The sequence below is a fragment of the Gadus morhua genome, chromosome 7 (genome assembly GCF_902167405.1).
Source record: "Gadus morhua chromosome 7, gadMor3.0, whole genome shotgun sequence".
Classification (NCBI taxonomy): domain Eukaryota; kingdom Metazoa; phylum Chordata; class Actinopteri; order Gadiformes; family Gadidae; genus Gadus; species Gadus morhua.
In genome coordinates this window covers 5,188,532-5,215,250 of record NC_044054.1, presented here as the reverse complement: position 1 = coordinate 5,215,250, position 26,719 = coordinate 5,188,532, and the positions used below count along the sequence as shown (strand labels likewise).

The 26,719-nt window shown below is 44.6% G+C and overlaps 1 protein-coding gene across 1 annotated transcript; it reads right to left on the bottom strand.

Annotated features, from left to right (window-relative positions):
* Positions 1 to 345: 345 nt before the first annotated feature.
* Positions 346 to 20,866, bottom strand: LOC115547865 (cyclic nucleotide-gated channel cone photoreceptor subunit alpha). The gene is made up of 10 exons (XM_030362357.1): positions 20,654 to 20,866; positions 19,114 to 19,222; positions 14,375 to 14,428; positions 14,072 to 14,239; positions 12,553 to 12,609; positions 12,267 to 12,335; positions 5,736 to 5,837; positions 4,015 to 4,121; positions 2,297 to 3,126; positions 346 to 1,853 (listed from the first exon to the last, which is right to left on the bottom strand). Exons 2-10 carry the CDS (start codon positions 19,176 to 19,178, stop codon positions 1,329 to 1,331), a joined length of 1,977 nt encoding a protein of 658 aa, XP_030218217.1. The 5' UTR covers positions 19,179 to 19,222; positions 20,654 to 20,866; the 3' UTR covers positions 346 to 1,328.
* Positions 20,867 to 26,719: the final 5,853 nt, after the last annotated feature.

Genomic DNA, 26,719 nt, shown 5'->3' with positions numbered 1-26,719 from the left:
GATTTTACCGTCCTGACTGTTCATGTCGGAAACAAATGAAAAGGTACTTTGTGATATTTAAACAGGCTTTTAGAGGTTAAAAGTACCCTAGTAGGACATATTTTAGTAAAAGACCCCTATCCCTTACTTAATAAAATATTATTCTGTACGATTTAACCAATAGGGAGGAGTCAACACCTGATAATCTGGCTAACATTTGTATCAAGTAGTGATATTAGTATTTATTTATTTTGTACAGTTTTTACAGAACTTTAACAGTTTAGCGATATTTTACTGACTTACAAGAACTCAATTTTTATTGGATAAATGTATCTTACCACAGGAAACAATAACCAGGCCATAATGTTAAACATTGGTTTGGAACATTTATTTTTAAAAACAGGAACATTTATGGACTTGGAAATTGAAGTTTCTCAGTGTGTTTTCTGCATCGTAATCACAAACAAAACAATTGGGTTTCTTACACAGGTAGTGTTTTCTCATCCAAGTCACATCTTTATATGAATGTGGTTAGCAAGCGCATACAGGAAGGAATCAGATAAGATGCATCAAGCTGCAACTAATAATGTATAGTACAGAGTATTATTCACATGGATTAATAAATGAGAAAACAGTGAAGAAAAGATCCATGGCTTGGCCTTTCCCGAAGTCGAACCCCTGAACTTCTACATTGTTCATAGTTAGCTAGTGTGTTAGCTACTATGTTAGCTGGGGTAGTGTGAAAAGAACAACAAAAAACATGTAACTCCTCGGTTCTTGCAACACCACGCCCATGTGTCCCGTTACCATTGCAGGGCATCCTATCAAGGATGCAAGAGGGATAACATCTAAATCATTAGGTTGTAGCTAGCTTGTTAGCTGCTGTTAGCTGTGTGTTAGCTAGTATTTTAGCTAGCACTCGCCATGAACACATGTTTCTACTGGGGTCCCTGTCTAACAGAGGCGGTCAAATCCGACCCAGTCCCCGGTTCCCGGCACATCTGAACCTCCAGACGACCCTTGTCACTGGCGTCGTCCTCCTCTTCCTCCTCCTACTTGTTCGGCCTCAGCGTGCTGACCTAGTGTCTCCATGTTGTCTTCATCCTCTTGCTCCCTCCTCCTCCTCCTACTCATCGGGCCTCGTGTCATAGTCCTCCTTCTACTCCTGCTCCTCTACCTATTTGTTGGGCCTCAGCTTTCTGACCATGGTTCTCCATGTTGGCCTCCTACCCCTCCTCCTCCTACTCATTGGGCCTTGTGTCCTACTCCTCTTCCTCCTGCTCCCTCTATTCATTCGGCCTCAGGGTCCTGACCTGGTTCTCCATGTTGTCCTCCTGCTCCTCCTCCTCCTATTCGTTAGGCCTCAGGGTCCTGACCTGGTTCTCCATGTTGGCCAGTCGCTGCTTCAGCTTGCGCTCGTATGACTCATGGTGCGCCGCCATCTTCCGGAACTTAACGTTCATGATCTCCAGGTTGGCCTCGAATCGGCTCACCTTCCCCTCCAGCTCCTTGGCGTCCGGCACCGCCAACAGCGACTCGTCGATCAGGTTGTCCTTCATCAGGATGGCCCGCCCCTTCTCCTCCAGGATCCCCTTGGCGTCGGGGTACTCCGTCAGCGCCTCCATGAGGTCGTCCTTCGACAGTGCGAAGAGGTCTGAGTACCCCACGCTGCGGATGTTGGCCGTCCGCCGGTTTCCCGCCTTGCTCCCCTTGATCCCCAGGATGCTGATCTCCCCGAAGTAGGCGCCGTCGCCCAGGACAACAAACTGCGTGACCCCATCGTCTGCGACAACCGCCAGCTTTCCCGCCTTAATGATGTACATCTCGCGGCCGATGTCGCCCTTCTTGCAGACGTAGTCGCCAGGGCTGAACACCTGTGCGGTGGATAAACTGTGTTTAACACTTCAACAAAAGAGTTTGAGAAGCCTGAAGCATTAAAGATAAAGACTTTATTATAACGCGCAAACAAGTAAGACCAAAGCCACGTTTTTTATTCTATTACATTTATTTATAGATACCGTTTTGTTTTGCCTACCCTTCCAATATTTCAGACTATTTTGCACTATTTAGAATAATTTATTGTAAATAATTTATTGTAAACATTACAATTATCTTATTTTATTTGACCAAATTTACATTTTATTCTTCATAATTAATGCACCGCGGGTCAAAGACAAACGCAATTTTTCTATTTGTCTTATAAATTTGTTGTAATGGACAATTAAGCTGACTTTGACTATGACTTTGATATATCGTATAGACAAGATAATAATGACATATAGGCCTATTCATTAAATGTAAGTAAATTCTCCCATACCTGCGGCTGCAGTTTCAGCACCAGCTCCACCAGCAGCCCGGCCTCGCAGTCCTGGAAGATGCGCACCTTCCGCAGGGTCTCCAGGTGCACATTAATAGCGATCTCCGCCTTCAGCTTGTCTGGAAGGTTTTTGAGCACCTGCTTCTCGTCGCACGTCTTCTCCTCGGTCCACAGGTAGTCGAACCACTTGACCACGCGGATCTCCAGGTCCTTGGTCACCTTGCGGAACTCCATGTACTGTTTGATGGAGTCGATCTTGGCCTGGAAGTCTGCGCGTGCCGCGTTCATGTTGGAGATCATGGCGCCCACGTTCCCCACGATGGTGGCGAAGATCAGCACACCCGTGAGGAAGTCCACCACCACAAAGAGGTACTCGATGTCCTGCACAGGCGGCGGCGTCTCGCCAATGGTGGTCAGGGTGAGCGTCGACCAGTAGAGGCAGTAGACGTACTGACGCGACAGCTGGCCGAACTCCGGGTGTTTGATGTCTGGGTACACCCAGGTGTCCGAGCCGAAGCCCAGCGTCTTGGAGATGGCAAAGTAGAGACAGGCGTTCCAGTGGATGATGATGATGATGTAGAGGACGAGGTTCCCGATGCGGAAGATGTTGGGGAAGTTGGTGCGCGTCTCGGTGCGGTCGAAGAACTCGAAGAGCCGCCCGAGCTTGAGCAGGCGGTTGAAGCGCCACTCTGGGTTGTCGATGCCGATCAGCAGGAAGATGAAGTCGGTGGGCAGCATGGAGATGACGTCCAGTTTGAACTGACGCGTCTTCATGTAGTTGTCCTTCAGAATCTTGGAATCGCGCACCAGCAGCCCCTGCTCCAGGAATCCTGGGAAAAAATATTTAAAAAAAAGATTGGAAAGTTTTTAAAACTTTAAATCGTGTTTAAAAGCAGAACCAAGCCTTTTAAAGCCACATTTTTTAAAGCCTTTTAAAACTATATTTTTTCATAAGGCAAGCCTCTTAGAACAATTTTTTTTTAAACAGATGGAAGGCTTTTAATGTTTAACATTAAGGGTGTTTAGCAGATGCTTTAACCCAAAGCGACGTAAAATTAAATAAGATGGCAAGACTAAAGGGGTTAGATGGCTAGGCTAAAGGGGCTAGGAAGCTAAGCTAAAGGGGCTAGGCTTAAGGGGCTTCACATTGCCATGTAGTATTTTCAAGTGCCAGGACCCACAAATATACAATAAGTGCATACATTCAGTGTCAAGAGTCAACTCCATCGGCACTCCCCTACTCGCTGCCTACGCTCCGCTGATTCCAACCTTCTCACCTCCATCACCAAGACCAAGTATCGCACCCTGGGGGACAGAACCTTCGCCATCGCCACCCCTACCATCTGAAACTCCCTCCTTCTGGCCATCCGAAACTTTGATACACTCTGTTCATTCAAAAGTCAACTTAAAACCTATCTCTTCAGGACCACCTACAACATTTGACAAATCATCCTCCGCCATCTTCGACTCTCTCCCTTTCTCTTTATGTGTTGCCTATTGTTGTAGTGTTGTTTATTTATTTATTTATTTTCCCTTTTGTTTCATTGTCTGTACTGTCTATGTATTACTTTCTTATTTGTAAAGCGTCTTTGAGTACTTGGAAAAGCGCTATAAAAAACGGATCAATTATTATTATTATTATTATTATAAGTGCGTCAGAGGGGAGTTTTTAAAGGAGTTTTTAAGGGAGTTTAAAGTGCAGGTGTTTAGAAGCTCACCTGTCCTGGACCTCACGAAGGTGTCGACCCAGTAGAGGAGGTCCGAGCTGTAGTCAAACACCAGCCACATCGTCACGTTCTTGATCTGTAGTTCGTTAAAACAAGACCTAGGGGAACGCGGAGCAGAAGTAATGCTTGTAAGAACATCAAAAATGGGCGACATCTTTGACTGATCCACAGTTGCGAACATAAAAAATGGCCGACATCTTTTATTGATCGAGAGTTGAGAACATAAAAAATGGCCGACATCTTTTATTGATCGAGAGTTGAGAACATAAAAAATGGCCGACATCTTTGACTAATCGACAGATGAGAACATAAAAAATGGCCGACATCTTTGACTGATCAACAGTTGAGAACATAAAAAATGGCCAACATCTTTGACTGATCGACGGTTGAGAACATAAAAAATGGCCGACATCTTTGACTAATCGACAGTTGAGAACATAAAAAATGGCAGACATCTTTGACCGATCGACAGTTCAGAACATGAAGAATGACTGACATCTTCGACTGATCAACAGTTTTGGACATCAAATATGTCCGACATCTTTGACTGATCGACGGTTGAGAACATCAAAAATGTCTGACATTAATAGGGCTACTGCGACCAATTTAAACAATTGGCACTCTGCCGCTAATTCTCTGGCGGTTGAAGCACCACTCTGGGCTGTCGATGCCGATCAGCAGGAAGATGAAGTTGGAGCCGGAACCCTTTCCCGTAATCTTGCTTAAGTAAACCCACAGAATCTCCCTGGTGTGTGTCTGTCTGTTTGTGTGTCTGTGTGTGTGTGTGTGTGTGTGTGTGTGTGTGTGTGTCTGTGTGTGTGTGTGTGTGTGTGTGTGTGTGTGTGTGTGTGTATGTGTTTGTTTTGACATATTAGGGATGTATTATTTTGTTGTTTACACTGGCTGGGGCTTGTAAGCCTTGGCTAATTTTCCTAGCTGTCTTTATTCAAATTTCTATTTTATTGTTATTTTTTTTCCTATTCTTTCTTGTCTTTTCTTTTTTATCAATACACTTCTCTGTATCTATTTGCAAGTATGTGTACTAGATATAGTGTATATGTATATATAGTCTATGTTTTTCTGTATATTATTGCTTAACAAAATATGTCGCATTTTGTCTGTTAATCTGTATTTTTTTAATTAAAAAAATGTGGTCGCAAAAAAAAAGTCTGACATCTTTGACTGATCGACGGATGAGAACATAAAAAATGGCCGACATCTTTGACCGATCGAAAGTTGAGAACAAGAAAAATGGCTGACATCTTCGACTGATCGACAGTTGAGAATACCAAAAAAGGCCGAAATCTTTGACTGATCGACAGTTGAGTACATCGAAAATGGCAGACATCTTTGACTGATCGTTGGTTGAGAACAAGAAAAATGGCCGACATCTTTGACCGATCTACAGTTGAGAACATGAAAAATGGCTGACATCTTGGACTGATGAGGACTTCAAATATGGCCGACACTTTTACTGATCGACAGCTGGGAACATCAAAATTGGACGACATCTTTGTCTGATCGACAGTTGCGAACATAAAAAATGGCCTACATCCTTGTTGTCCTTGACCTTTTGTCTGCCATTTTTGGTGTTCTCAACCGTCGATCAGACAAAGATGTCGGCCATTTTTATTCTTTCTCAACCGTTTGATCGGTTGAGAACACTTGTATATAGTCCTAAGACCGGAGGTACGTATGGCAGTGTTGGAAACCTGGCGACCAGCATCATGAGGTTGTAGAACACAGGGAAGGACATGGTCACCAGCCAGTTGTAGTATGTGTCCGTCTGGGGGTCCATCACCCACACCTCTTTCCTGGAGGAGCAGGAAGAAGGCTTTTGTTTGTTTTTTTCAAAATAAAAGCATACAACTTTCGATTATAATTGTTTGTGTGTGATTTGTGTGTGTGAGTCTGTGTGTGTGTCTGTCTGTGTGGGTGTCTATTATGTGTGTGTGTGTCTGTCTATGTGTGTGTGTGGGTTTGTGTGTGTGCGTCTGTGTGATGCGTGTCTGTGTGTATGCGTTGTGTGTGTGTCTGTGTTTCAAGTCTCTGTGTGAGTCTGTGATGTGTGTGTGTGTGTGTGTGTGTGTGTGTGTGTGCGTGTGGTTGCTAGGATCAGGTGTGTGTGTGTGTGGGGGGGGGGGGGGTCATAAATAGCCTGGCTCTGCCCGCTTAGTACTTCAGCACTAGGTCTGGGTCTGCGGTATTTAGTGGGTTTTCTCCGTCTAAATTTTCTGCATCTAATCAGCGAACAGAGAGAGTGGCTGAGAACAATGACGTTAAAGTCAGCTCTCGTTGACGGACATCTTTACCATGGACCTATTGATCTTCATGCACATTGTTTGGTTTGTTTACAGCCTGCGCGCAACGTGATTCCCAGCCAAACGTTAGCGATTGGTTATGGCAGATCCAGTGTGGCACTGTACAGATCCAATAGTTTAACTTCAACAGACACCCGCCTTCAAGTGAGTTAAAGGGGTAGTTCGGAATTGTGGACACAAGGCCTGATTCCCAAGTTAGCCTTGGTGTTCTTTATCATTGGAGACAGTTTTCATTTTCAACACATTTCCTTCAGTCCTTCTACGATATGGAAGTAAATCTGTGCCATCGGATTTTGAAAATAAAAAGGCATTGAATTCTAAGCACTGAATATTTATGCATTGAAATAACAAATCTGGATTTTTTTGCCTATGAATTGAACTCTTAAAATTTTCAATAAATCCTATTCAGCTTTATTTTTCAATGTTAAAAATTCAAAATCAAGTATTTAACGTTAAAAATGTAACGTAAATATTTTCAACGTCTCCAAATTCAACATGCCAAATTCAGCAACAAATTTCACTGTCGGAAAATTCAGTGTTAACATCTGGGGACCCAAGGAAGAGCAATCGATAAGCGGGAATAAGAGCGTCACTCGATTCTTCTTTTTTGATACAAACGTTAATTCAAAACAGCATTTTACACAGTAGCCTATAATAGGAAATGCTCGAAGGTAAATCAAAGGTGAAGATGGCACGAGCCATCTCCATCCGGGTTAGAAAGCCCTATCCACATCGTCCGCACCGAGCTTCCCGTCGAAGACGGACGGTTTCCAGTCTTCTATGACCAACAAAGCATACAAGTCTGTGGCTCTTGGTGTGTGAGCTCTCAATGCATCGTCCATGTTGATGGCGTATCAGGCTGAGCTACAGGAAGAGATGTCAGGATCGGGAGACATGGACCGCAAACTCTGAGACGAGATGTGTGTCGTGACCGACCTATGCCTCCGTCTTCACCGATGCGCCGTGCAGGCTTCGGGAAGGGCTATGGGCACCATGGTGGCGCAGAAGAGAGCACATTGGCTCAATTCATCCAGCCTCTCTCACTGCGAGAAAGTGCAGCTCCTGAACGTCGCGGTGGATCCAAAGGGCTTGTTCGGCCCCGCTATGACCACCATGCAACGCCTCTGTGAGGAAAAGGAACGGGAGGGTGAGGTGCTGCAGACCTGCATGCCCAGGAAGACGCAGCCTCCCCCCGCTCCGACTTCCCGGCCATTCTTTGCACAGGTGGTAGTGCGGCCTCCGCCGAACTACAGGATTCCGAGACGTCCCGGCTCGCATCCCAGACCTCCAGCTCAACCTAAGACTGAGGCTGGGGCTGCGTGGGCCAACAAATCAGTTGCACCAGTGGATCAGCAGGGAGGCAAGCCAGCGCCACTTCGCCCACGCCCGGGCAAGAGGCCTAAGCAGTCCACCTAGCTTGCTGCCGGGAGAGGGAAAGCGTTTCTGCCAGACGCACGCTCCTCTACCACAGCAAAGGGGTATGTCCGAATAGTCTGCCGTTGCGACTCAGGACGGTTTACAGTTACGAAACCCCACCACTGTCAAAAGCACCAACATGTTTACAGCAATAAAATCGTACCTCCTAGGGCATCCAGGCCGACGGCACTGCTTTGGAAAAAAAAGACAAATAATAAGCCCTGTAAGCTCTTTGTCAGAGCAGGCTATAAACAGGGGGAAGCAACGCTTCCTGCCACAAAGGGGGCAGCGTTGCTCCGCCTGTGGCACTGACGCCGGCAGTGGGCTCACTCGCACAGCGAATGCAGCGCTGGTGGCCAATTGTAAAATCAGAGTGGATTCTGAAGACCATAGAAAAAGGGTACAGAATCCAGTTGCGTTCCCCTCCAAGTTTCTCGAGAATAATGCACTCGCAGGCAGTGGGGGAAGCGGCTCACTTTCTTTCAGCAGAGATAAAGTCTCTACTGGAGAAATGCGCGATTCAAGTGGTTCCACCAGCTCAAGCAAATAGCGGGTTCTACTCTACTCTACTATTTCATAATAAAGAAATAGGGAGAGGGCATGAGACCTATATTTGATCTGAGAGCGTTGAATACGCATCTCAGACGATACAGATTTCGGATGTTGACAAATTCAGCACTACTGAGGTTCGTACTTCCAGGCGATTGGTTCACCACCCTGGACATGGCTGACATATATTACCATATCCGAATCTACCCCCCGCACAGAAAGTATCTCAGATTTGCCTCTCAAGGGGTGATTTACGAGTTTTCAGTTCTTCCTTTCGACCTGTCATAAAGCCCGCGAGTCTTTGTGAAATGCACACAAGCCGCGTTAGGTCCACTCAGTACGAAGGGGATTCGTCTGGCAACCTTTATAGACGACTTTCTCCTGGCTACGAGTTCAGCAAAGGATGCAGTTGCACATACAGAACACATGATGGCACACTTGTCATCGCTGGAGTTCAGGTTAAACTTGAAGAAAAGTGTACTGACCTTACCTTCTCAGTCAATAACTTTCATCAGGCTGTCTCTGGGCTCGACTAACCACAGACTGAGTGAAAGCGATGCATGCATGTCTGCCACAGACTATTTGGTCTGATGGCGTCAGCCCTGCTGGCGGTTCCCCTTGGCAGGCTGTATAAGAAGGGTTTTCTACGTTGGATGTCGAGACTCGGTCTGGAGGGCCCACGAATTCATGCACACCGCCGCATATTTGTCCCAGTAGACTGCGCACTGGTGTTTCGCCAGTGGAAACATCTGTATTTCCTTACACAGGGCATGCAACTTGGCACAATTTGTGCGAGGAAAGTGGTTGCCACCGATGCGTCTCTAGGGAGGTGGGGTTACCACCAACGAAGGGCAATCGGTGAACGGCCAATGGAGATCGGAACTGTACTCTGTTCACATCAATGTTCTCGAACTTATCGCAGTGTTCCTAGCGCTGGGACATTTTCTGCCGTATGTAACAGACACTCATGTTCTGGTAAGGACAGACAATACAACGGTAGTGGCCTACATCAACAAGCAGGGAACTTTGCGCTCCCTTCAACTACACAGGCTGGCACACAAACTGATCCTCTGGAGCAGCACCAATCTACTCTCACTCAGGGCAATGCATGTGCCTGGAGTGATGAACCACGGCGCAGATTTACTCTCACAAGGTCACCCTCCTTATGGAGAGTGGAGACCTCACCAGGAGGTGATGAAACCACTCGGAACCACCACGGGTGCCCGTCAGTAGACTTGTTTGCCTCCAGAGAGAACACACAATGTCCCCTGTTATTCTCTCTGAACGATCCACAGGCTCCGCTCGGGGTGGACGCATTGGCGCACACGTGGCCACGCACACTCCTTTACGCATTTCCCCCGTTGGTTCTGATAACCCCCACATTAGACAGAGTGAGGAACAATGGTCTAATTGCTATTCTGGTAGCGCCGAATTGGCCTCAGAAACAGTGGTTGGCGGAGATAACGCAAATGCTTTATTCTCAGCCGCTGCGACTCCCGTTGCGCAGGAATCCCAGGCTCGGGGGGACATTTTTCATCCTCACCCAGAACGTCTGGCTCTCTGGGCTTGGCCTTTGAAAGGGTAAATCTAACGTCACAGAATGTGACGTTAGATTTACCCAACATCTGCCTGCCACAGAATGTTAGAATGACCATGATCCAAAGCGCGAGGGCACCTTTGACGCGTACTTTGTATGAGGCGTGTATGAAGTGGCGTGTCTTTGAGGATAAGTGTACTTCTACTGACGAAGTCCCCTTCCAGTGTTCTGTTGATACTGTGTTGATATTTCTACAGTCTCTCGCAAATTCTTCTATCTGGATGGAATTTGCCACTGGTGTTGGGGGCTTTATCGGGGCCTCCTTTTGAACCACTGTCAGAAGTGAACGCGAAAGTGCTTTCCCTTCAGACGGCGTTGCTCATGGCGTTACTCTCAGCAAAACGAGTTGGTGATCTGCACACTTTATCGGTGCATTCGTCATGCATGCAGTTTGGCTCTGGGGACTCCTATGGTCATGGACACGTCCTACTCGTGCCTTTCCATGGAGTTTAATGCTTTCTACCCTCCGCCGTTCACGTCTGCGGAACAATGGCGGCTACATACATTGTGCCCTGTGCGCACTCTGAGAGCTTATGTGTCAAGGACTCTATCGTTTAGGAAAGCGGATCAATTGTTCGTCTCATTGTCTGGTCCTCACAAGGGTAACCCTATCACGAAGCAGCGTTTATCACACTTATATATACATTTAATTTAGAGGCGCCTTTCAAGACACCCAAGGTCACCTTACAGAGCATATAGTCATCATACATTATTTAAAAAACAAGACATTGTGTAAAAATAAATAAACATAAGCAATAAGAAATAAATAAAACAAAAACAAGACAAAACAAAACAAAAAAACAATCAAAACAGTGATCAGTTAGACGTTGTGTGCGAGTTTGAACAGGTGAGTTTTGAGTTGTGACTTGAAGGTTGTAATGGTGTCTGATTGTTTTATGTGTGGGGGGAGGGAGTTCCAGAGCCTGGGTGCTGAACAGCTGAATGACCGGGCACCCATTGTAGTGAGTCGTGATGTGGGGATACATAGTAGTCCAGCAGAGGTTGAGCGGAGGGAGTGGGAGGGAGTGTATTCTTGGAGGAGGTCACAGAGATAACTGGGGGCTAGGTTGTGGAGAGCTTTGTAGGTGAGGAGTAGGGTTTTGTATTGGATACGGTAGTGTACTGGGAGCCAGTGAAGTTGAATGAGGACAGGGGTGATGTGGTCAGATGATTTGGTGCGGGTGATGATCCGGGCGGCTGAGTTCTGAATGATCTGCAGTCTGTTGATGAGTTTGGTGGGGAGTCCGGTGAGGAGGGCGTTGCAGTAGTCTATGCGTGATGTGACAAATGAGTGAACTAGGATTTCAGTGCTGGATTGGGTCAGTGATGGGCGGAGTCTGGCGATGTTGCGGTTACACTTGAGGCTATAGCTTTGGCTTATTCAGCAAAAGGGCTGGAGGCGCCTGTTGATTTGCATGCGCATTCAACAAGGGGCATTGCCACATCGTGGGCCTTGTTTAAAGGGGTTTCGTTGCAGGAGGTGTGCGAATCCGCTTCTTGGGCTTCACCCACTACGTTCATGAGGTTTTACAGACTTGACGTTACTGCGCCTCACTTGGCTCTTGCTGTTTTGAGTGTGTGAACTCATAGGGAGCGCAGGACGCTCTGTCATGATTGGAATGGTCACGCATCGTTGAGGTTGGCCTGTCCGGCAATACGGGAGTAAACATATCCCATATGTGAGATACCTCACGATTGCTTGAAAGAGAACTTAAGGTTACGACCGTAACCCCGGTTCTCTGATAGCATGAGTGAGGTATCTCACCGGATTGACCTTCTTGCAGTGAGCGAGAAGAGGTTGCTGCCTTGAATGACGCCGTACGCACGTCAGATAATTATATAGGGGGCTGACCTGGGTGCGTCAGACGTGGCCAGCCAATCATGGCTGGCGTAGTGAAGTGCTTCTGCGGGATACACGAGGAGGCGTAGCCATATGTGAGATACCTCACTCATGCTATCAGTTTTATTAGCAGGCTAGTATTGCCCGTTGCCGTTTACTAGCCTAGCACGAGCAAACTCTGCAACTAGAAGGACTGAATGAAATGTGTTGAAAACTGTCTCCAATGATAAAGAACACCAAGGCTAACTTGGAAATCAGGCCAAAATTCCGAACTACCCATTTAACGTTTGTCAATTGAGTAGGTCCAGACTCTCTGTAGAAATGAAATGAAGTACAAGAGTCTGGTAGGACCAGGCTAGTTCATAAACATACGGCCTGTGAAGTCTTTTGAGACTTGAGCTGTGATTAAGGTCTGTATAAATAAAGTTTAATTTGATTTAATTTAATTGATGGGAGCCGAGGAACATATTGGTTAATCAAACTGTTAGACAAATCTTAAAATATTCAGATGAACACTTACGGAGGCTCCTCCTTCTTCTTCTCATCCTTCTTCTCATCCTTCTTCTCTTCTTTTTTCTCGTCTTTTTTCCTGCGAACGCCAGAGCACACGAAGTCATGGACGTGGAAGAGAAACTACCGAACGCCACCACAGGAGGGCGCCATTGTGCGCCATTGTCCACAGTTTGTACACAAAGTGCCGTCGCAGGAACTGCAGGGTGGCTTTTTCGCTTTTCTACGGTTGACTGAAGTGCAAAAATGTTGTGCAAATATGAATGAAAGATCATTTTTGTAGTGTGCGTACTTACTCATCCTTGTTGTTGCAGTTGTTCAGGTTCATCGCTGCCAGGGGCCACTGAGCGGCCCTAGAGAACACAATGGAGAGAGGTCATGGGTTTAAAGAGAGACACCTTATGTCACGGGTTCAAACAGGAACACAATGGAGGGACACCTTAGTTCATGGGTTAAAGAGAGACACCTCAGGTCATGGGTTTAAACAGCTCAGTCCTAGAGCAGCCATATTGGGATTCAAAGAGTCTCCTTGTGATTTTATGAACAGGTTAGGAAGTCTTCTATGAATTAATTATGCCTATGTTTTGAACCGTGTTGTCTCTCTAGTCACGTTTCCATCTAAAAGGCGAAGCGAATCTTTAGAAAGTTCGCAAAAAATAAATTTGAATTAGGTGCGTTTCCATCACGGAGCGGAAAACTACACACATTCCAGGGCTTGTCGTATCCTTTTGATAACATTGTCTCTTAGGTCCTGATATATAGTGGAATTGTGTTGTTTTCCATCTAAAATAGCTGTAATGTTTATTTCTTCGATGAGAGCAACGAAAAGTTTACTGATAAAATCAGAGGGATGGAAACGCAGCTGCTGTTAGAAGAGCTTTTTGGAGAATAAGGTCACTGAGGTTGGATTTGAATTTGACGAATTGAAGCGATGAATTTGATGAATTGATGCGATAAATTTGATGAATTAACAAAAATAATTTGATGAATTACAAAATTTGATGTATTGTAGAGATTTATCTGATGAATGAAAACAATGAATTCAATGAATTGAAGCAAAGAAATGAATTTGATGAATTGAAACAATGACTTTGAAGAGTCTGTGAACCTTCTACGGACGACCTTTGGCGTTTTAGTTTTGTGCACCAATTCCCAAACTCAACCACACAACACTGAGCCACATCCTGCCCACATTCCCAATGGTAATCCAAGACACTTTTCCCGTTCTCCCATAAATAATAATTATAATAATACATTTAATTTAGAGGCGCCTTTCAAGACACCCAAGGTCACCTTACAGAGCATATAGTCATCATACATTTTTTAAAAAGCAAGACATTGTGGAAAATAAATAAATAAATAAATAAACATAAGCAATAATAAATAAATAAAACAAAAACAATCAAAACAGTGATCAGTTAGACGTTGTGTGCGAGTTTGAACAAGTGAGTTTTGAGTTGTGACTTGAAGGTTGAAATGGTGTCTGACTGTTTTATGTGTGGGGGGAGGGAGTTCCAGAGCCTGGGTGCTGAACAGCTGAATGACCGGGCACCCATTGAAGTGAGTCGTGATGTGGGGATACATAGTAGTCCAGCAGAGGTTGAGCGGATGGAGCGGGAGGGAGTGTATTCTTGGAGGAGGTCGCAGAGATAACTGGGGGCTAGGTTGTGGAGAGCTTTGTAGGTGAGGAGTAGGGTTTTGTATTGGATGCGGTAGTGTACTGGGAGCCAGTGAAGTTGAATGAAACCAGTGGCCCTCGTCCAGCCACGCCCATATGGGCCCTCAGAACCCCCCTCCCTTCCCCCCAATACTCACTCCCTCCGGTCGGCTTTCCAGTTGGCGTTCCTGGGTGACGCGGCGCTCTCGGCCCTCCAGGTTGTCCGAAACGCCGAGTGGCTCCCCGCGGTGCAGTCGGCGGGGGCCACACTGCCGTCCCGGGGCCCGGGCCCCCAACTCAGCGCGTAGTGCACCAGCCGGAAGATTCTGGAGGAGAGGAGCCTCAGTGTAATGGAGATGATGGGTCAATGTGATGGATTTTGAAGCAATGAATCGGCTGAAGGCTAACGAGAGCTCAGCTAATGCTATTAGCTGGGCAGTCTCCCAAAATGCGATACTTACCTGGATGCCGACCTGGTTTTTGGGAAGGCGGGTTGACCTCCATCTTCTCTTGATCTGGAGGGTGGAGGAGGAGCAACATTTTCTATGAATGGGTGAATGTTGAGCCATATTGTAAAGCGCTTTGAGTGGCCACTGGGTGGTAAAGCGCAGTATAAATGCAGTCCACTTACCATTACATAAAAGCGTCAAGGGTTGAAAATATTTTTTGGACCTCCAGAGCGAAAAAATATTAGTTGTTTTTATAAATGTCGCCCTTAATTAGTATACAGCTGCAGATATGAAAAAAAACACCTCACCCCAAAGTAATTCTAACAAAGGGTTTCTCAGCTGTTTTTTGTAGTATTAGGTGTCCTCAATAACATGCTGAAAGTTTACCAAAGTTTGACCACTGGAAAGGTGTAATTTTCAAGATGGCGTCCAAGATGGGCAGGAAGCCCTTAAAATACCCTAACTCCTTCATTATTTGACATAGCCAAGTAATCTTGGTGTCTAACCCCATGTTTTCTGGGTCTATGAATCCATTGGAATTGCATAAATTGCACTGACATGATTACATACTTATGGAAAACATGATTTTTTTTGTGATTACTGTAAGGCTTTATCTTTGTTTGGGGTGAACCAGAGATCGATTTAGCCTGTCATGTAAAGGCGAGGACACATCAGGCCTAATATCAGTCGGAGAGTCTGGAGAGGTTTGTGACATGAGTCATATGAGTAGAAAAAATGGAGCAATAACTTCGCTAGCAACCATGCTAACTAAACCCTAGTTAATTACGTGCAATGTAGGGCAGCTAGATGCTAGCAAGCTAAAAACAAATAGATTACAGACTGATCTGAGGGGATCTAAGCTCACACACAGTATTTCTGGTATGTGATGTGATATTTGTGATATTTCACTTCCTTATCAGTGTTGCATTATCTAAATATTCAAAAATTAACCAATGTTCCGAATCTGTCAAGTCAAAGCTAACTGAATCGTCCGACTCCATTTTCTGGCGACGATTAGTTGTCGTCTTGGTCTGTCTTCACCTTAAAGCGAAACTGTTGCCAAAATGCAAATGTGTTCCTTCCAATGATTGACCTGTACTCTGGAGACAAAACGTGTATTTTGCCCACCTTGTATTTTGTTTGTGACCTGGCTATCAAACACAATGCTCCACCCATTATTACGTTAGATCAGGCACTGTACTGGAAAGCAGCAGAGATCATCCTGGATGCACCAGAGTAGTCCCCTGAAAAGCATAGTCTTAATGCTTGGAGGTTTTCTTACTTTTATGAACCTACATGGTGCAATAGGCACACTGATGGAAGGTACTGGACTCAGGAACATTATCGAAGTTGTCTATTGATCAAATGCCGTCCAGCACATGATGACTGGAAAGTCAGTGTAAAGAGCTTTTCGTGGACATTTGCAAGTGGACAGATATCTCAATCACCTCGTTGTGTCAGAGCTGCAGGAGGATGACTCACAGTTTGAGTCATTGGTGAACCAAGCTGGAGAGATGTAATAATAAATAATAATAATAATAATACATTTAATTTAGAGGCGCCTTTCAAGACACCCAAGGTCACCTTACAGAGCATATAGTCATCATACATTATTTAAAAAAAAAAAACAAGACATTGTGTAAAAAGAAATAAACATAAGCAATAAGAAATAAATAAAACAAAAACAAAAAAACAATCAAAACAGTGATCAGTTAGACGTTGTCATGTACTCATATATGGTAGCGAAATAAACAACTTTGGAGAGTGCTGCAGCATCAGATATGCTGAACCCAATCAAGGAAAAGGTCAGGCCTTAGCACAAGGTTAAAAACCAGCCGGCTGTGGGTAAACAATCAGAAGATGCTGCAGACAGCCTGAGCTCTTATCAAAGCAGATCGTACAGGATCTTGGAAGATGCACTTGCGCGCAATGTTGGACTGTCTGCCAATATTTGCTGCCGCAGGGCACTACAACTACCTGAAATCGGCATATTTCTACCTCCAAGAAATGTGCCAACTCGAAACCAGACACCCTGATGTACATGACAAGTTTTCCAGGGGTTTCCATGTGATCCGCCGCAGCAACCAGTACTGGGAAGGCCTAGCTCTGCCCCATCGTTAAATTCAATGCAGAGACTGAGTTTGTGGGAAGAAAGGATGATTTCCTTTCCAGATCTTCAAACAAAAAAGGAAAGATCAATCTTATGACCATGGAGCTGGAAAAGAAGGGCTGCACTGTTATCAATGCATCAGGTGATGCAGACGTGGACATTGTCAAAGCTGCAGTCAAGGCCTCAAAACATCAGCCCACAACCATGATAGGAGAGGATAGATTTAATCCTTCTTCTCCTCTACTATGCTGGGACAAACAATAGAGGCCTCTATTTTCGTTCAGACAAGTCCAAAGCCACTAAAGTGTAAAACATCAGTGAGCTGAAACAAGTCCTGGGTAGTGACTTGTTTTCCCAATTGCCGTTTGTTCACGCCTTCACAGGATGTGATACAACTTCACGCATTTTTAGTGTTGGCAAACAGACAGCATTCCAAAAACTTTTGAATGGGGAATCAACCATCCAGTCCTGTGCAAATGTGTTTCTGCTCCCACATCACGCAAGGAATGTGATAGAGGACCATGGGACCAAGGCAATGGCAGTTTTGTTTGGTGGAAAGAGTACCGATTCACTTGCCACTTTGCGCTACAACCTTTTTAGCAGGAAAATCGTTACCGCCAAGTCATTTGTTACCCCAGAAAGTCTGCCTCCAACTGAGTCCTCAACCAAATATCACTGCCAAAGAATGTACTTCCAGATCATGGTGGGGATTGGAAAGGAAGGTGACATGAACACAGTCGATTGCGGATGGAAACTGGTGGAGAATCAGTTCCTGCCAGTTATGACCAATAAGTCTGCTGCCCCAGAACGCCTCCTGAAGATGATCCACTGTAATTGCACAACTGCCTGCCGAACACAACGGTGCAGTTGCAGTTGCAGGGCACATGGACTACCATGTATGCCTGCTTGTGGACCATGTCAAGTTGGGAATTGTGAGAATCACTATAATCAACCTCTATGGGAGGAAGAGAGTGACAACTAATGGTCCATCTAGTGAAGGTCACAGTCAGGGGTGGACTGGGACAAAAATTCAGCCCTGGCATTTTCTGTCCAGACCAGCCCACTACATTATCAGCACTGGGGGTGGGACGAGACGAACGGGAAGAACCCTGTATGTACTTTATTAAAACAATTTAATCAAGTACATACATCCTGCTATTTGCACTGCAAATAGCAGTGCAAATTGCTATTTGTGTCTCTTGTGCTGTTGACAAGGAAGGTGTGAAACCTGAACAGGAAGTTAACGGACATCCTGTGGTCGCTGCATCTCCATCCCCCATATCTACATAGCTACAAAACGCTTGTTAAATATCACACTTGATCCAACGCTAATTTCTCTTGCAGTTTTTAGTCTGTGAATGGGAAAATGTTTTTGTGTAAGCCCAGCATTAGTTAAAACCAGACTCGGACAATAATAACAAAATATCCTGACAAATAATCTAAATAGAAACATATTACAGACAGTAGCAGCATTAGAGCTGAAACGCATTTGTTTCAACTGTGACTCAGTCATTGTGAAACCATAAATAGAGAATTTTTTTTTTTTATCTGTAGCTGCGAGAAAAAGTCTAAGACATGAATTACTTACTCGTGGGAGTCGCGGACTCCCACGATTCCGGCCCATGCCATGAGGTCCCGCCCACCCTGGTTTGTGTTGTGATTGACAGCACTGTCAGGGCTCTCTGAGCCTGTCAGCCCATGATTGATTGACAATGACAAACATAGACCAATAATATGTGTCGATGCTGGCAACACACTGCTAGCCCTCTGTAGCCAATTGGCCGGCCTAATTGGAGGGAATTTAGAGAGAGAGAAAAAAACGAAACATAGCGGACCGGACCGGCCCACATTGTGTCAACGGCCCACCGGGACGATGCCCGGTGTGCCAGATGGCCAGTCCACCCCTGGTCACAGTGCAAAATAATATAAAAAATAAACCATAATAAGAGGTAACAACTGAAGAAAATATAAAAAGAGATGCATAAATAAGAAAAGTATTCAAAAAAATCGAAAAAACAAAAGGCATAAAAAATAAAATGCATAAAAATATATACATAAAAACAATAAAACACAAAGAAATGAAAGGGGTAAGCGGTACTGAGCCTTCACGTGCCAGCCCTGTTTTTTAATAATTTTACAGTACCACACAGTTCTAATGAATATATTCTTTATTGGAATCAAAAGAATGGTTATGAATCACAGAAACCACCACCACAAGGCGAAAAGAGAGAAATATGCATGAGAAAGGAGAAATATGCAATTACTTCAGGGAAATTGTTCTTATTTTTCACATGAATATGCTTGTAACCAATTGTTTTAATATATAATTGTACGTTTAATAACTTATCTATCATGCAAATATGCAAATTAGAATATTACATGGCCAAAACATGTATCAGGCACCTGTATTCCTGGTCTAGGAGGAATACAGAGGACTAATTGTAATTTTTGGGGCCTGACGGCGGCTATTTTGAAAATGGGGCCTTTCTTGGTATCAAACTTTGGTAAACTTTTAGTATGTTGATAAGTACATCTGATACTACTGTAATCCACCGAGAAACCTTTTGTTAGAATTTGTTTTGGGTCAAGTCATATTTGCAGCTGACTGTCAGCCATTGGCTGGAGGCTGAGTGGAACCCACCTGCTGCTGTGGTCCCCCCCTTCCGGACCTGGGTACGAGGACCGCTCCGTGCAGACCGTCGCCATGACGACAGCTCCTCCCTCCGCCTGGCTCCTCCTCCTCCTTTCTGCTGCGCACAGGTGAAAGGTCAGGGGGTCAGGGGTCAGAGGGCAAGGGTTAGGACCTGGGTCAACTGGAAGTGACTTAAGTACCACCCCCCCCACCCCCCCTGTCACAACGGAATCCCTTCCTACCGGGTGGACTGTAGCAAATGAGACACAACTAGGTGGACAGGCCACTTGTCATGTCACTAAATCACAAGAGTTTCAAACAGCTCGTTACGGCCGATCACTCTAACACCTGGTGGCATGATATCACCTCTTTAGCTGTAGTTAGGATTGGAGAGATGGAGAGAGAGAGAGAGAGAGAGAGAGAGAGAGAGAGAGAGAGAGAGAGAGAGAGAGAGAGAGAGAGAGAGAGAGAGAGAGAGAGAGAGAGAGAGAGAGAGAGAGAGAGAGAGAGAGAGAGACTTTGAAACAAAACAACGCAATAATGGTCCCCTCTCTATCTCTCTGCTCCCTCCCTCCCTCTTCCTCCCCCTCCCTACCTCCCCACCTCCCCCCTCCCTTCCTCCCTCTCTCCTCCCTCCCTCCCTCCTCTCTCCCTCCCTCTCTCCTCCCTCCCTCCCTCCTTCCCTCCCTCCCTCCCTCCCTCTCTCTCCCTCTCTCTCTCTCTCTATAATAGATATATAATAGATGAAAGATACAAAGATATATTAAGATGGATGGATATATGGATAGATAGATAGATAGATAGATAGAGATAGACAGACAGACAGATAGAAAGGTAGGTAGAGATACACAGTAGTGAGTCCTCTTAACCTACCTACTCTTTGAGAAGATAATCCCATTTTCTTAGATTACTGGGCTAAAATTAGAGTTTCAAACCGGCAGCAGAACTGGTTGATCTCACAGTGAAGAGATCAACAACACACTCTGAAAAAACAAAGACTCGCTAACTGTACCTTCCCTCAGTGTGGTAATTGAGAATATTAATGTGTCTTCACACAAACTAAGACTTAAGAAACACTGTAACATAAAACACACAGTTAATTTTATTACATCTTATTGTACTTAAGTACAAAAGAGTAAAATGATTAGGCTTGAATCCTCCACAGCCACATATAGCAGCAACAATAGAAGATAAAGCAAATAAAGATAAGTAAAAATAAAAACATGAAAAAAATAAGTAAAGATGAGTAGCAGTATAGATCACAATATTAAATAATAATAAGATAAACTAAGACAATGGTCAAAGATAGAACGATAGATATATAGATAGATAGATGATAGATAGATAGTATAGATAGAGATATAATGATAGATAGATATATAGATAGATAGATAGATAGATAGATAGATAGATAGATAGATAGATAGATAGATGGATCGATTTGATAGAGAGACAGAGAGAGAGAGAGAGAGAGAGAGAGAGAGAGAGAGAGAGAGAGAGAGAGAGAGAGAGAGAGAGAGAGAGAGAGAGAGAGAGGTAAAACACTCACCTTCAACTCTGATTTAATTCCATCTTTAATCTTTTTGCTTCAATTCATTCTAAACAAAATCCCAGGAAAGTAAAACGGGGAAGAATCACGTTTTCCAGGCTAAGACGACGTCCCATCACGCGGCCTGAAACGTTCGCGACCCGCTGTTTGAACCAGAGCAGACAGCTCCCCAATCTGCGTGCGTCTAATGCGCCCGCTGCTCTCTCTTCTCGCGATGTTTGCGCCGTCACGGGAAGGACGGGAGCGACTGCCTGTAGAATAGTAATTGAGTGATCAACTTGTAGAATAGTAATTGATTGATCAACTTGATCAACTCATCGATCAGTATGCTACTTTAATTGTATAATTGATTAGTAAAATAATATAATATACATCAAAAATATATAATTCATAGCCTACATAATTATTTTAAGTATTTATTATGCATATTTTTTCTATTTTTTTTTTTTTCGACAAAAGTTGACAAGAAAACATGTATGTATTTTAATGACATTTTTGCGGTTGTCTTCAAACATGGATGAATTTTCCAGGGCCAAGTTTGAAGGAAAAGAGCTCAATCCTCTTAGCCACTTGCTAGCTAAAACAAGACAGCAAAACACAAGGGAAATCCTTTCAGCAGGCAGCCAAAAGAAAAGCAGTTAAACTAAGCTAATCTCAGCTACGAGTGTTCTTCCCCTGAGCTCCACTAATGCTCCTGCGCTCACGGGCCCCTGAGTTTAAACACACTGTTGAGCGAGAGCTAAAGTTAGCTAGCGCAGATGGCTAGCTGAAAGCAAAATGCAGGCTAGCTGTGCCAAGCTAACAGCTAAAAAGGTTTCTATGAATAGCTTCTGTGGCCTGACAGGGGAACTAATTATTTTTTCGAACGGAAAAAAAAACTATTTTCTCATCCGAATACATGAAAGATATAAAAGTATCTATATAAATAAAAGTATAAAATCTATTTGATTTATTCTATTATGTATCATTTGATCGGATGTAGATAGGCTTATTTGATGGGTGGCGTGTCTTTCAAACAAGCAATGCAAGCAAAGCATAGAAAAGTGTATCACATGTATGATAAATAATATTCTGAATAGAATATCTGAATAATATATTTATTCAATAATTATTATACATTTTATTGGAGACAGACAAGCAATAGGGGGATTATTTGTTTATCAACACGGCAGATGCCCGCGCAGGAAGATGGCAAAAAGAAAATTTGTTTGACCGGTTGCCATGGTTATCTACGTGTGGTTAATTTGCAGTTGCGGTGTTGATTAGCGATTTTGTCAGCTTACTTTTACATTAAACTGTAATCAGAAAACGCGGTTATATGCTAGACCCTAAAGTATCTGGGGTATAAAGGTTGGGACGCATTTCGAATTATAAATATGTACACTTTATGTTGAAAGTATTGACCGTTGCGATTCTCATTGAAACGAATAGCGCGGTGACTAGTCTTCACAACGAGAGCTGGTAAATTGTGAAAGATGAATTAAACTGTAATCAGACATTGCGGTTATATGTTATAGACCCTAGAGTATCTGTGGTATAAAGGTTGGGACGAATTTTGAATTATAAATATGTACACTTTATGATACAATTATAGACTGTTGCGATTCCCATTTAAACGAATGGCGCGGTGACTAGTCTACACAACGAGAGCTGGTAAATTGTGAAAAATGAATTAAACTGTAATCAGACAATGCGGTTATATGCCATAGACCCTAGAGTATCTGTGGTATAAAGGGTGGGATCAATTCCGAATTATAAATATGTACAATCCATAACGTTAGCTCTCTGGCTCATAGCTCGGCGGACTAGAATACCTCTAGTTGCCAAGTCGTAGCTACGGTCCATCCTATTTATGTGAAAATTTTTATATTTGGATTGTAAAACGCATGAAAATATAAATGAATGATCTTAATTTCTTAACCTTGGCAAGTGACCATGGTATAAGCGGGATAATGCCCTTTGAGGTGTCAAAAACATGATTGATAGATCGTAATTAAAGGGGACACATTTTTGAGGGAGATTAACTCAAACAGAGTATATATTTAATAAGCATGCAATACGAATAAGAAAAAGCATAATTATTAAAGTATTTGAATTGTTTTATTATGTTGGCAAGCAAGAAGTAGAATAAATGAAAAATAAAACCAACCGCACAACAAGACCTGATTGCAGCTCTTCTCGCTCTCGTCTCTTTCTGCTGACGACATGCTCGCAGAGCAGGGAGTGACGTAGAGTGACATAGACTGATAATCCCTCAATGCAAACGCGGCATAGAGAAGTGTGTTTATGTATTTAATGTGTACACACTGTAGTGTTTGGTGGTGAAGGAACACCTAAAGCCTGGGAGATTAATGTCCACAAATCAGATTGTCTGTAATCTTCTGACAGGTGCAGCAATGATGCACTGTGTAGAAGAGGTTTGACTTATAACTTGAAGGTTGCTGGTTCGATCCCCGGCTCCTCCGAGGTGTCCCTGAGCGAGACGCCTCACACTGACGAGCTGGCTGTCGCCCTGAGGGGTCGACTCTGCTGTCGGTGTGTAAGAGAGAGAGAGAGAGAGAGAGAGAGAGAGAGAGAGAGAGAGAGAGAGAGAGAGAGAGAGAGAGAGAGAGAGAGAGAGAGAGAGAGAGAGAGAGAGAGAGAGAGAGAGAGAGAGAGAGAGAGAGAGAGAGAGAGAGAGAGAGAGAGAGAGAGAGAGAGAGAGAGAGAGAGAGAGAGAGAGAGAGAGAGAGAGAGAGAGAGAGAGAGAGAGAGAGAGAATCCCCAGCATCATCACAACCCACCTGGAACCACACTGTCGTCCAAGGGGACTTGTTGTTCCTCAGTCATTGCCTTGCTTATGTCGTTGGTTTTTCCGCCTCCGACGCAAATTGCACCCTCTCCAGGGGCTCGATAATTGGCCGCCTGGATTTACCGTGTTAATTTGTCACAGATCCGAAATGTCTGGGGCATGCAACTTAACATTTATATTTATATTTAGGGCATTTAGCAGACTTTCATCCAGTGACTTACATTTGTCAGAAGAAAGAGAAACAACAAAATATATCTGTCGGTACAGTAAGGATGTTCATAGAACCAAGTGCCAAGCACTTACAATCATTAGGTTAACCCATTCCCCGTATACAACAAAGATAGCTTTTTTTAAGTGCAAGGACATACAACATACAGCGTAAGAGGGGTGTGGGTACCCCTTTCAATAGAAATGCATGGAAATGATTCAGAATTCGACTTGTTTTCATATTTTATGCCTTTAGACACAGTGCAGATAAACACCTTTTGTTGAATCAAATTGATACCACAACGTCAACAACCTGTTATGTAAATCCTGTCCGGCTTTAAAGGGTTTTTTGCTCGCTGCAATGTATTGTAGTGTAGGGTAGGGTCGAACTATAGAGGCTACCAGGGATGGACTGGCCCAAAAATTTGGCCCGGGACTTTGGGATGGAGGGGCCTTTTATGAGACTGCGGGAATAGCGCGCGTATAATTTTGCCACGGTGTAAAATAATAAAAACTAGTCCTTATCCGTGGATATGTGCATTGCAGCGGCATGTCAATGTTGGGATCGGATGTGCATGTGTTTAGAATATTGTGAAGATCACCGGGAAATATTTTATAAGATTTCTTGTCCATGTACAAAATATTAGAAATTGCATGTGCCTAGAAAGGTAAATCAAGGCTGAAAATGATCTAAATAGTGCAAGATACAATTATTTTAGTGGAAAAAGATTGTCGCACACATACACAGGGTTTGGGAGATGGGGGCGGGCCGGGGTTTGTTGTGCGTTGCTGTGGTTGACGGTGTTGAAGTGTTCCAATGGTTTATTAGCGGTGGTATCTAATAAATCGCTCTCTAATCAATACTTCATTCACTGCCTCTTCCGTGGGCATTACAATATTATGAATTGTTCTCCGACATCTCTGGTACTTCCATAATTAGTTTAAGTCATTATTATATTGCCAAACATGCTCGCTAGTGCACCTGTCATAGCTATGCTGCTGTGTCCTGTTCCCGCCTAACCATTGGTCTCGCTGACAGAGGCGTCGCTGTCAGTCAACCTTGGCTTTTCCACGGAAAAGGTCGGTTAATTTAGCACATTTGGCTGCGTCTTGCTCTAACATTTTTTTCCTTTTCAACCTCAACTTCTGAGCGCCACCCAATTCTTTTTCCTCTCCACCTCCTTTTTTCCTTTTTGACATTTTCGTATTTCTGTGTTACTTCAGTGAGATCAACGAGCGGTAAGTGACCCGGCCGTGTGTCAGGCTGAGCCAATCAGAAATGACAGACCGCAGAGCAGTCCAAGTTGGGAGGGGCCGTTCGGCCGCTCGCTTTGCCCCCATACACTGTGGGGGTGCTCCCCCTCGGCCCCGTTTCATCGTCAGGCAAGAGCTCCGTTTCGCGCTGTAAGTAAATATCCGGCAGCAGGCCACCCCAAATCACGGCTAATGCCCCGTGCCCACTACCTCCGTCAGTTGACCGTTGCCCATTGACTTTGAATGGGGACGGACGCGCAATGCATTGTGGATCCGTCCGTTCAGTTGGAGCGTTCGCCACCGTCAGAAAGTTGAAAAATGTTCAACTTTTTCGGCAGCGACGGTTCCGTCATCCAATCAGATCGCGTATGCAAATTTAAGCACTGTGACGCGACTCGGGCTCTGACGATACTGGAAAGCGGGAAAGCGGGTAATCTTGCATCGCAACAAGCAGGAAGAAGCGGGAAGAACCCGGCGAAGCGATTTGATTGGCTGACGGATGCCTCTGCAAAGACTACTCCCCCATCCGTCAGCCACGCCTTCCCACGTCCGTTGACTGACGGTGCAGTGGGCCCTGGCCCTGGATGACGGAACCGTCGCTGCCGAAAAAGTTGAACATTTTTCAACTTTCTGACGGTGGCGAACGCTCCAACTGAACTGACGGATCCACAATGCATTGCGCGTCCGTCCCCATTCAAAGTCAATGGGCAACGGTCAACTGACGGAGGTAGGAAGGCGTTGCTGACTGATGGGGGAGTAGTCTTTGCAGAGGCATCCGTCAGCCAATCAAATCGCTTCGCCGGGTTCTTCCCGCTACTTCCTGCTTGTAGCGATGCAAGATGACCCGCTTTCCCGCTTTCCAGTATCGTCAGAGCCCGAGTCGCGTCACAGTGCTTAAATTTGCAGACGCGATCTGATTGGATGACGGATCCGTCGCTGCCGAAAAAGTTGAACATTTTTCAACTTCTTGACTGAGCCGAAGGCTCCAACGGAACGGACGGATCCACAATGCATTGCGCGTCCGTCCCCATTAAAGTCAATGGGGATCAGTCAACGGACAGAGGTAGTGGGCACGGGGCGTTACGCCTCGTGCCCTGGATGACGGAACCGTCGCTGCCGAAAAAGTTGAACATTTTTCAACTTTCTGACGGTGGCGAACGCTCCAACTGAACGGACGGATCCACAATGCATTGCGCGTCCGTCCCCATTCAAAGTCAATGGGCAACGGTCAACTGACGGAGGTAGTGGGCACGGGGCGTTACTTAACTTTTTCATTTTTTTTTACATCTTTTACAACAAAAAAATATATATAAATATATAATAATAATAAAAAAAAATATATATATCTAAAAGAATTACGGCCGGCCGGCTCAGCCTGAAATCGTCCGGCCGTTCGGGAAATCTCCCGAACCTCCCGATGGCCAGTCCGCCCCTGGAGGCTACCTTCATGATGGAAATGTGAAACACCTTTATTGCACTGCGGCTCAGTCTGAGAGACCCTCCTTCTTACAAACAGCGCATTATCATGTGAGAGATACGGTTTTGACTTAGGACTCTAGTCACTATGAACATAAACTAAACCAAACGCATGCAAGCTTCTTGTTAGTTTCATGCAGGTGTCAATCATCTTGATGCATTAGCATCACACTGCATTCCCATTGGTGCTGACGAGTTAACAAGCTAGCGAAGAGCAATTAAACTCATTAGCCCTTCTGCACAGCTTGGGCTCACTCGAATCCCCAGGGGGGGGGTCGTGTGTGTTTCTGGAAAACACTTTGCCCCTCCCAAGTCCCTCCCAACTCCATGACATGACT